The sequence below is a fragment of the Myotis brandtii genome, unplaced genomic scaffold (assembly GCF_000412655.1).
Source record: "Myotis brandtii unplaced genomic scaffold, ASM41265v1 scaffold197, whole genome shotgun sequence".
Lineage (NCBI taxonomy): Eukaryota > Metazoa > Chordata > Mammalia > Chiroptera > Vespertilionidae > Myotis > Myotis brandtii.
In genome coordinates, this window is record NW_005357346.1 from 1,763,269 (window position 1) to 1,774,781 (window position 11,513).

An 11,513-nucleotide genomic window follows, 5' to 3' on the forward strand; every position below is an offset into this window, starting at 1 on the left:
CACTTCTGCTTGAATCCTAACGGTGGGAGTTCCTGTTTTTTGTAGAATCCAGATGAAAGGTGGGCAGGACACTAACCAGGGGTCATCCGGAGAATCCAAGAATGGCTGGTATGTTAAGGCCTAAATCCTGGAGTTGAGGCAAAAAATGCCCTTGCTCTGGTCCGAAGTCCGCTCTGGGGCAGAGTGGAGAGGCCCAGCTGAGTCACCGAGCCATCCTGCCTCCACAGTTCTTTGCTGCTGGGATTTGAGAGGAAGTCAGATCTCAATGGCTGCAGGGGTTTGGATGTAAAAGGAGGATGCAATGAGGAGTCCCCAGTTGCCCCCATAACCACAACTGCTTAGCTCTGCAACGTTCCTTCTTTTATCTGTTGGATAAAAAGGTTTCTCTCATCTTCTGGAGTCCGCCCATTTTGAGCCCGGACAATACACGTGGGCCGATGGAGGTTGAGCATGTATATCAAATGCTGCTTCTCATTCTTGAGCTCCTCAATTTGGGCCTTCAGTTCAGCATTTACACTCTCCAGTTTCTCCGACTCCTGAGGGACAAGCAACAGAGTTATTAGGAATTGAGCCAAGGTACAGCAAGGATGGGGTGGCCAGGGAGTGGCCCCTGGGTGATAGGGTAGCATCTGGGACATGTGGGGTCTCATCTAGTTGGAAATGGCCTGCAGAGGCAACGCCATGGGCTCCCTGCTACAGTGCCCCACGAAGCCGGAGCAGCAGCCTTAGGTTTGGGAGAATCCAGACTCTGGAGAAGCCTTAGCACTTAGAGGCTTCTTTAGCGATGCCCTTGAGTTTCCACTCAAGGTTGAGGCAGGCTGTGACTCTAATAGTAATGAGGCTGCAGTGGAATCAGTGGTTCAGAGGTCTCCTCTGATGAGTCCAATAGCCCATGTGCAGGTCTTCTGGACCTACAACGGCTTTGGGGGCTGGAGCGAAATCTGGGCTCATGGTGCTTAGTCTTCTGAGTCACTCATTTCACTGAGAAGCTCATCTCCCCAGAAAGAATGTACATGGCAACACACAAATTGTCTTAATTTCACTGACTCCCTAAAGCAATCAACAGAACCCTTGGGGACCTGTGGAATCTGGGTGATGACTCTGCCCTGGCCTGTCCATACTTGGGGGAAAAAGACATAAATACTGGAAAGACTACAGCATGAGCTGCCCAGCCTGCCACAGATGCCGTTCCCTGTAGGAAGGGGAGCTGGCTGGATGCAGCCAGAAGCTAAAAGCCTATTGGGTGAGCCAAGGAGAAGGGCTGCAGAGTTAAGAATGACCCAGGAACACCAGGAAAGTTTAATCACTGCTTGTGGATTAAGGAAATAACTTGTTTTGAAGAGATTAATTAAAGGCGTTTCATAGTGAGCCAAATGAGAGCTGGCAGCTCCCTTTTCTCAGGAGAATGGGCGAGTGAAGCCTCTTTGGGCTGACATATCCTGCAGCCTGGAAACTGCTGGACATGTAGGGACTGGCCGCGGCTGCTGTGGTTTTTAATTCACACACCTGCTTTCATACATTCAGAGTCCCATTCATTGTGCTAACAGCTTTGCTAACTCCTCATTCAGCCACTGGCATTTCTGCTCCCAGCTACAACACCCTTCTTGGGTAAACACTTCTGGGTAGGAGGCTTCTTAACTCCCCTTCAGATCCTGACATGAGGTCAGTGGGGGACAGGCATGAGCAGGAGGTCAGGGCAAGGCAAGAAGACACTCACTTTCTGCAGACACTCTGTCTTCTCCTTCTTCTTGTTTCGGCACTTGGCGGCTGCAATCTTATTTCTTTCCCGTCGCCTCTTTTTCCTTTCATCTTCTTCAGGGGCTACCTGTAAAATCCAAGAGGCACCTGCTTAATGGGAGGCAAGAAATGAGACCCATCTCAAATACACTGCCTTTTATTGCCAGCAAAAACTGGCAACCCAGGGCAGCCATAATGGCAAGCCCCAGACTTACACAAAACCCCGCCACACACATACATTATTCACCCTTAAGAATGAATAATGAAAATCAGAGAGCTGTTAGTTAAAATTATATTGTCAATATTGGTAAATCAAAATGTAGCTTATTTTAAAAATGTATTTGGATTTTGAAATAGGAGTTTGATATTCAAATGGATAGCTGTTGGTAATAACAATAATCCTTTAGAACAGGAAACAGATTCTGTTTGGTAACTATGTCCTTTCCCCTAGAACCAGGAATGACTTCAGTAACCTGGCCACCTTGTCCTCTCCTCTCTACTCCCCCCCACACCCCGCCCCGTTACTTTGATTCAAGACCCAAGGGCAGCCCATTCATCTCTATCTTCACCTGGAGCATCAAAGCACCTCCTTCCTGAATTCAGGAGATGCCCATGGGGCTCCTAGAGAAGAGAACCCCAAGCACAGTCCCAACCAAAGTGGCATTATCAGCCCATGGCTTGGTGTCACCAATGGGTGGCAAACTAGAACCATCCATTGATTTAACCTTCCCCTGTGCTTCCCCCTGAGCCAGCCCTGGGGCTCCTCAGAGAAAAAAACCCTATCCTGTTTTAGGATCTGGTGCTCTGGAAGTTCACTATGATCCTGACTTTGTCTGAGGACTGATGAGGAATCAGTAAAGTCTGGCTGCTGGACCTGGCTTCAAGACCAGAGTCCTGCTGGGGGAAGCATCATGGTGGGCTGAGTGGGTAATGGTTTTTTAAGGTGCTAATGGCAGACCTTGTCTTGTCACTTGTCACTGCTCTGGACAGTGGGAAAGGGTGTGGGAGCCACACCTCAAACCAAAGAAATCCTGGCAGCCATACTTGCCTCACATCTGACTTATTACTAGTCATTCGGATTAGAGGAAACTTGACTTTGTTTGTACTGAGATGGAAGGCCTTGCAATTTAGAGAAACAATGCCCAAGGGGGAAATATGGTGAGAGAAATTCTACCTTTCATATCCTGGATCCCAGAACCACACAGGCAGACATTTAGGTTTAGACTAAATTGCCTTGAATCCCAGCTTGACTACCTATTATCTGTGAGACCTCGGGTAAGTTATCATGTTCTTCTGAGCCTCAGTTTCCTCATTTGTAAAACAGGATCAATAATCTTATGATGAGGGTCAAATTAGTAAACGTAAATGCTTTGCATAGTGTTTAGCTTATGATCAGTGCCATGTAAGCTTTAGTTATTATTAACCTCACCATCTACGTCTTCATCAACAACTCAGCAATTCTAGTATTGCCTTTGACATTTTTTCCTTGACATTTCCTACAGACATTTTTGGGTAGGTGGGGGAGGACTCAGGGTTTTCTCATGTGAGGAAGTACTTGAAAGGAGAGCACATCTCAGAGTCACACTGTCAGAGATGAAAAAGCCTTTCCAGAGGCCATTTAGCTCAGTCCTATCAGTTTAACATGGAAACGAGTTCAACCAACAAATAAATACTGATCTATTCATGTAGTTACATGCCCAGGGAGACCTGGGAATCACCAGCTCATGGTCAACAGATCAGTAGGCTACGAAACCCTGATGTCCTCCAGGCCTTTGGTTCCTTGTCCTGTGTCATCTCCAGGTCACAACTGCCTCATTGCACCATGTGGCCTCCCCAGAAGTGGCTGGGACTGGGGGACAGGCTCGTGCCACCCAAATGCACGGGATGCCTATGGGTTTCAGAGGCTCAGTGTCTTATTTTACGTTGAGGATTACAGCAGCCAAGGGGACCAGAATATTCAATAGGTCAGTTGGTGCATTTTCTTCCCAGTAGGAAAATCTACTTGTTATACTAGCCTAAGGTCAGAAGATCACTTGAGGAACACAGAATCACAGATGGGTGGGGTGGCTCTAAGGAGTTTTTCCACAAACCAGGCTGCCTACCTCTTCCTTTGGAGACCCTCAAAATATCCTTCAGAATGCTCTCCTTTCTATGGTGGTCCTACTACTTCCATTGCACTGTTATCTCAAGATATTTAATTATAAAGTTAAATATTCCTTTGTGTGTCCAACCGGTACTGTCCACTATTGGGCTGGGTACCAATGACAGCCCCTCAGGTTAATGAGGGCCCAGCCAGTGCCCCTAAACACAGCATCATACAGTAGTCCTCTCTACCAGTCACTGAACTATCAGCCAGGTCTTTTGTTAGACCCTTAAAAACTGTCATTTCTTTCACCCTTATATAGATTCATAAAGCCCTTATTTATAGAATCACCGCCCCTTTTATAGAATCATAAAGATTCTTAACCAACTTCCTTTAAAACTCAGTTCCTTTTTGGCCAGTTCCACGACTCCAGGTCCAAAGGCAGTGTTCATGCCAGTTAAGCCCCAAACACTCCCATCTTGTGCCAATGAAGAAGGCCAACAAAACATCCAAGACCTCAGCTCTGAGTTCTTGAGCCACCACAGCATCGCCAGCAATCACCCCTCATACTTCTCACCATGTCTGTTACTCCAGGTGTCTTGTAAGAGGTCGCTGAGTGGCGAGCAGTGCAAGTGTGAGGGACAGAAGTGAACTTGGAGCAAAATCTGGTACCAATGCTGTGAGCATTACACACAGTTGTGAGCATGGCTGGGGGTCCTTGCTCCATAGTCTGGCCACCTGGGTCCTTGTATGATGGAATTAAATACACTTGGTGCTTTTTTAGAACGATTGGACACAGAAGGTGAGCTCACACAGGACCATGGCTTTAAATAACATCCATATGCTGGTGGCTTCCAACTCCGCACCTCTAGCCCGGATTCTCCTCTGAACTCCTATCCCACGTATCAAACTGCCTCCTCCCCAGGGCGTCCTATAGGATGGACTCCTGTTCTTGCCCAATGTCCCAATTTCAGCAGCACATAGACGTGCCATCCTTACAGTTAGGCCAGAAGTTTTGGAGCCACCCTGGAGCCCTCCACTTGGAGCCATACTCCATGTCCAAGCTGCCAGCCAATCAGCTTTACCTTCCAGACAGACCCAGACGCGACCACTTCTCCACACCTCCTGCTTCCATACTGATGCAGACCTGCCTTTGTTTGCCCGGATTACTGCAACAGTCTCATTTCTGTATTCTGCTTCTACCCTTGTCCCTACTGCCCATTCTCAACATGACAGCCAGGGGGACCACTCTCAGTCCCCCTTTGCTGCTTTATTTTTCTCCTTTGCTCAGTCTCACATATTATGTATTTACTTCTTTTGTGTATTACCTGTCTCCTCCCAGCAGAAAGTAAGCTCCCTGAGGGCAGTAGTTTGTGTTTTTCACGCTGCAGCCCCCTGCATGTGGTAGGTGTGCAGGTGTAGGAAAAACACATGCTGAAAGAACAGACACCTACCTGGGCTTTCGTGACTGCCATCTCAAAGGGTCTGCTGCTGACAGTGACCGACTCCAGTGCAGAGGACATCCGGTGGCAGAGGTGCTTGTTCTGGATGGCAAACCTCAGCTCTTCCTTGACAAAGGGTGTCAGGTTAGCAAAATCCTCAAACACCAGTGACCCAGGAGGGGACAGGCAGGGGACGATGGCAGAGGCACTGACTTCCGAGGCAGAGACCTGGCCTGGGTGTTGAAGCATCATTTTGCTGAAAGACACATCGAAACCCAAACTACTTCAGGGATTGGGGGCATGGGGCCAACTCGCACCACACCTGCGACCTCCAACCCAAGTCCCACCCCCAGGGAAAGTCCCACCCTCAGGCTTGTTTTGTTTTCATTTCATGCCATCCTCAGCTTGAGTAAAACAGGTTCTTAAAATACACAGCTCAGTGATGTGGATAAAATGCCTCACTGAAGTTGATCAGGGTTGGCGTTTCGAATTCTCAAAAGCATTAGTGTTGGCTGGTGTGCATACATGCAAATGTAGCCTCAAACAATACTGAAAGAGGAAGAGCATTAAAAAAAGTGAAACTATTATGTAACCTCATTTCCAGTCTCTTTTTGAAAAAAGAAACTTGGCATCTGAAATCAAGTTGAAGTTGTCAATAAGTGGAAGTAAAGCAAGACGTGGGGGACCCCTGAATGTAGCAAATCTCTCTCTGACAATTCTCCCTCAGGAAGTTGGATCCAAATAAATGAGCATGAGGATGGTAACCGTGGCAGGCGAGTTTCTTTGTGCCAGTCCTTGGCAGGAGCTGGGGGCTAGGGTTTCAGATCACAAGGGACCAGTAGTAGCCCCTTTGTAAAGTTAAGCTTAATGAAGCAAAGACCTCAGAATAAAGTGAGGAGCTAAGAATTTGGACCTCGTCTGGAGGTCTTGGTCAGCCCTGTGGTGTCTGTGCAGAGCCTTGTTCTGGGGGCCAAAGGGGACCCGGGGCACTGTCTCTGGTGCTAAGGGGCAGTGTGACCTGAGCTCTCTGAGCCTCAGTCTTCAGCACATTACTGAGAGTTCCTACAGCATGGGCACTGAGTCTCTGCTGTCACTCTATCCCAGAGCCTGGCACAGTGCCTGGCCCTGGCTGCTCCCAATGCCTGCTGACCACTGTAGACTGCCTGACTAAATACATGAAATCAGGAAGGGGTGGTCAAAGCAAATGGCTTCTGAGGTCCTGTCTACCTCTATCATTCTACAGCCCAAGGAATCCAAAGAGACAATCCTATATACTAGTAATAAAAGCCTAATATGCCAAGTGTCCAACTGTTTGTTCGACCAGTTGCTATGATGCGCACTGACCACCAGGGGGCAGATGCTCTGACCGGTAGGTTAGCTTGCTGCTGGGGTCCAGCCTATTGGGACTGGGTGAGATGGGCCGGACACACCCTGGAACTCTCCTGCAGTCCCTCCCTGGCTCTGATCATGCACTGGTGGGGGCCCTCGGCCTGGCCTGTACCCTCTCACAATCCAGACCCCTCAGGGGATGTCAGAGAGCTGGTTTCAGCCCGATCCCCACAGGCCAGGCCGAGGGACCCCATGTACCGGGCCTGTAATAGGAAAATAAAAGGTAGAAACAGTAACAGTTCCATGGTCCCCATAAATTTCTTCCCGCCATATACTTCCTCCGTCACTGGCTGTTCCTGTTCCCCCTTGTCTAGGCAGTCAGTTGTCCAGGGGCGATGAGGGTGGGGATTATCTAGTTAGGGGCTCCCTGGAGAGTTCTTCTCAATCTGTGGATCTGTGGTCCTTAAGACAAATCCAACCAGACAGGAAGCCCATCAACAAATTGCTAACATTTAATGAGTGCCTCCTTCACACCAGAAACCTAATGTGATTTATCTCATTTAATCCTCATGAGAACCTAGTTGAGTTAGGTCCTAGCACCATTTTATAGATGGAGTAACTGAGATTTATACAAGCTAAATCATTTGCCTAAAGTCAGTGTGAGGCAGCATCAGGATTTGGAATTTGGTTTGGTTCCAAAACTCATGTCCTTAATATATAGAATATAGAATATCATTCCACATTGCAAAAACAAAAAACCAGAGCAAATTTTTCATGGGGGTGGGAGTAGGCATAGGGGTGGTGGGGGTCCTGGAACTAAATTGCTGGAGGAAAGAGCCACAGGGGAAACTTGAACCCTAGGTAATGAATTCGCTGATCTTTCTATGTCAGGGTGCACACTCAGGCTGCTGCCCCCATTTTGGCATATATATAAGCGGGCCTTTTATCTACAAAATTCCTAGACTGGGGTCATAAGATCAAGATTTAAGGCTCACTTACTCATATGTCATCCTAACTCCCAGTGCCCTTCCTTCACCCATATAAAAGAAAGCTAATAACAGTCGTCCTATTTTCTCATCGAATTGTACAAGGAGTTGAGGAAATAATAATACACGAATTTGCCTTGGGAACATAATACAACTAGGGGGTATGCTTTTACTGGGCCTCCCAGGGATCTCTCAGGCACAAGGCTGGCTCTCTGACAGACACTCTGTGAGATCCAGGTGGGAGGGTGGCTGGTCACTCTCTTTGATCTCAAACACTTCTGAATAGAGCACCCTGACCTCTAACTCCCCCTTACAATCTGAGATATACTGTTGGAGGCAAGAATTCCAGGCCAACAAATGTCACCGTTGACTATTCAAAGGAACCCAGGAAATGTATGCAACTCTTCTATAAAGCCCATGACATGAGTCAGAACTGAGGTTCTACCAGCTTAATCCTATAACTTTAGGATGCTGGGAGGGTACTTGTCTCTGGCAGGTAATAAACTCAGAGAAAACAGCCTTCTAAAGCCAGAGGCTTAAGATTCTCCCATGCATTCATGCTTTCCCTCCCCTTCTAACTTCATTAAAAATCCAGTAGTTCAGGGATGGAATTCAAAGCTACCACTGGGCTTGCCTTTGTTTGGAGGACTAGATGGCTCCCTTCTACATGGGTAGTCTGAATTCCACACAGTTGTGTGTAGTTCCATTTCCCCACCCAACTAAGTTTATTAATGAGCTTTCAAGGCTTGAGGTCTGCTGTTTGGGAATTTTTCCCCCCTCCTTCTTAGTGTAAAGTCAGCAGTCCTGATGAAAGAAAGTGAAGAATGTCAGTGGTATGGAATGTCTTTATGAAAAGCATTGGGTGGGCTTACTTGGGGACAGAAATGGGTTGTAAAAATGTTAAATGCTTTTCAGAATGTAAAGTAGTTCTATCTGTAGAGATTTGGGCTTTCTCTGAGCTCAGCTAAAGCTTAGGGTTTTTTTTTTTTTTTTTAGTCTTTTGAGATACTTTCTTTTTATTTCTTTACTCAGGAGAACTGAGTAAAGGTATGATTCAGCCCAGACTCAGGCTGTCCCCCTACAAGGAAAACGAAGTTAAAATCTTCAGACAACTTTTTCCCGTGAATGTTGAGACCTTTTAACATCCCCCTCATTGAAGAAAACAATATGTTTGGGGATTTTCTGAGTTGACTTTCTACATTGATCTTAAAATTGTCCACACTTGCTACAGAGCACTTGCATTTTGCTTCTGCTTCGTTATCTCTGATCAGAAATCACATCGTATCATTGGTGGTTTCATCATTTTCAAGAAAGTGAAACTTTACTCATGTATTTCTTTAACTGGAAATTCGGCTCCTAGATTTTATTTCCTAGTAGCTACAAACAACTGTGTTGAATTTTCACTTTTAATTTTCCACTACCCACTGTTCATAAAACATCTTAAAGTCAGAAGCCAACATTGGTCTTTTGCTAACTTCATATCTTGCTTGGTCTTTCTCCCAGCCCACTTGAAGGTTGGAGGTATACGGCTGGGCTTCAGGACCAGATGTTCCCAGTGACAAGCTGAGTACCCACCGAGAAGCCACTCATGCTTTCAGGGCCTCAGTCTCCTCATCTGTGAAATGAGACCCATACCACCTGCCCGAGTTCCCTCACAGGGCTGTCAGGAAGGTCAGATGAGATTCATGAAGGTGAGTTTACACACATCCTGAGTCCCCAGTACTACTATGATTCCACTTTCCCCATTTCGAGGGAACTCAATGCTGTTGTCAATACAGCTTATTTATCAGGAATTAACTGGAACCCTCAAGACATTCAGGTCAGTCACAGCTTCTTTTGCACTTTGATTGACCCCAGGCTCCCCACACACCAGGTCAATTCCACCCCTCTATTTGCTGGCACCAGCTTGTCTCCTCTGGTAGAAAATAACTAGTTCTCACTAATGAAACCATTTCTGGTTTCTGTGGTGTCCTGGCTATGTACTTCCTCCTTTCCAGGATGGGTGACACTTGGAGTCACTGACCCTGCTCCATGCCCAGCCATTTGAAAAAGGAAGAAATCCTGGACTCTATCTAATAAAACAGAACACCTAATATTAGAGTCATCTAGGTCACGTCTTTATTTGTAATTAAGTAAAATGAGGTCCAGGAAGGTAGTGACTTGCCCAAGACCAAAGCTGGCGAGTGGTCCAGCTCGGGCCAAGCTGCTGACCACCCACCCACTGCTAATTTTCTTCCATCACCAACAGAGATCCAACTAACAAAGCAACTGGCCAGGTAGATAAAGGGTCAAGTCAAGTAACCTGGCACCCACCAGAGGAGGCTTTGACAGGATTAGACCAGGAGGGAGTATAGAAGGAAGAGAACAGGGAGAGAGAAGGGGTTAGACCAGTGGTTCTCAACCTTCCTAATGCCTCGACTCTTTAATACAGTTCCTCATGTTGTGGTGACCCCCAACCATAAAATTATTTTCGTTGATACTTCATAACTGTAATTTTGCACTGTTATGAATTGTAATGTAAATATCTGATATGCAGGATGTATTTTCATTGTTACAAATTGAACATAATTAAAGCATAGTGATTAATCACAAAAACAATATGTAATTATATATGTGTTTTCCGATGGTCTTAGGCGACCTCTATGAAAGGGTCGTTTGACCCCCAAAGGGGTCGAAACCCACAGTTGAGAACCGCTGGGTTAGACAGAAGGATCCAAAGGCAAGGTAGCTGCCACAGGTGCTGAGTGCTGTGTCTTATCCACACGGTGGGCCTGGAGTGTTACCTGCCATGTTATCTCTGAAACCAGCTAGATGCTTACAACTGCAAAACCTATACTCACCCCAGTCTTGGTCTGGAATATCCTGAAAGCAAGAGCCTCTGTGTTGTAGCATTATTCTACAAGTGCTAAATGCAACACAAGGAGACAGTAATATCAATTCCCCCTTCATTTAAAGTTGAGAAAACAGAGGTAACTGTCAGCCACAATGAAATAGGTGCATTGGGAGAAAACGTGGCAGGCAGCACTTCAGGCTCACAGTGTGGGCAAGAAATACACCTGTGGCCACAATTGGAGCCTTTGGATCCTTCCTGTCTTAACCGCCCCCCCCCCTCTCCCTGGCTCTTGGCTCTCCCCCCATCCCCATCCCCACCCACCCCCTATGCTTTAGCAACTCCTTTATTTGTAAGGAAGCATATGTGATCTAGGTAATGAAATTACAGAAAAGAAAGCGGTTAGGAAGTAAGCAGATGAGATGGAAATGGGGTATGGAGGAGCAGAGAAGGAGAACCAATCCAAATGGAAAGAAAGCTGGAAAAGGAAGAGATGTCCAATAGAGAAGTCTCCATTCCCCCTTTGCCTCAGAGGCTGGTCAGTGACATTAGATAAGAGACTCCCTCATTCAAGTCATACAAGACCCCCTACTACCTCCCCCCTTTTTGAAATTACACCACTCTAGAATCTGAAAATCTTCTGGCCAGTAAGGACCTTAACGGTTATCTGGTCCAAACACCGTCTTGCGCTGGCAAACAGGCAGAGGGGGCCAGCACTGCGTAAGTGCCCACATCTCCCAGCAGAGGATACTGAGACCTCAGGGTCCTGGCCACTAGACCACAAAGCCATTCTCTCAATTATGAACATGTGGCTTCGCACCTTCGCTTTCCCTACGGCGGGTCTCCATGGAAGAAAAGCGGAGAAATCTGAGAACCCGCCACAGGAAGAACCAAAGCCCCAGGTATGAGAGAAAGGCGTGAGCGACTTGGGACAGGAAGTCTCAGGCCCAGGAGCCCGACCCGTCTGTGCCGGGAGCCCTCTCCGTCTTCTGCCGAAGGACAGGACCGGAGCGCCCGCCACCTCTAAACTTAATCCCAACTAACTTTCGCTCCGGCTGCCTGCGCTGTCCTGCTGCCCCGCGCTTCCGAGTGCGCAGGGCGACTCC

General features: G+C 47.2%; 1 protein-coding gene across 4 annotated transcripts in view; it reads right to left on the reverse strand.

Moving 5' to 3' along the window:
• Nucleotides 1-121: 121 nt before the first annotated feature.
• The window catches only part of ATF3 (activating transcription factor 3), a 50,325-nt gene continuing 38,933 nt past the window's right edge, over nt 122-11,513 (reverse strand). For 3 of the 4 annotated variants that reach the window (XM_014538793.1, XM_014538791.1, XM_005865163.2), the window contains exons 2-4: nt 5,275-5,518; nt 1,718-1,825; nt 122-536 (exon numbers count right to left, since the gene is read on the reverse strand). In XM_014538793.1, coding sequence (XP_014394279.1) covers nt 339-536; nt 1,718-1,825; nt 5,275-5,514 — 546 coding nt within the window. In that variant the 5' untranslated portion in view covers nt 5,515-5,518 and the 3' untranslated portion in view covers nt 122-338. Of the gene's footprint in view, nt 537-1,717; nt 1,826-5,274; nt 5,519-11,451; nt 11,471-11,513 lie in introns of those variants that run through there. The other variant, XM_014538792.1, reaches the window with a different exon arrangement.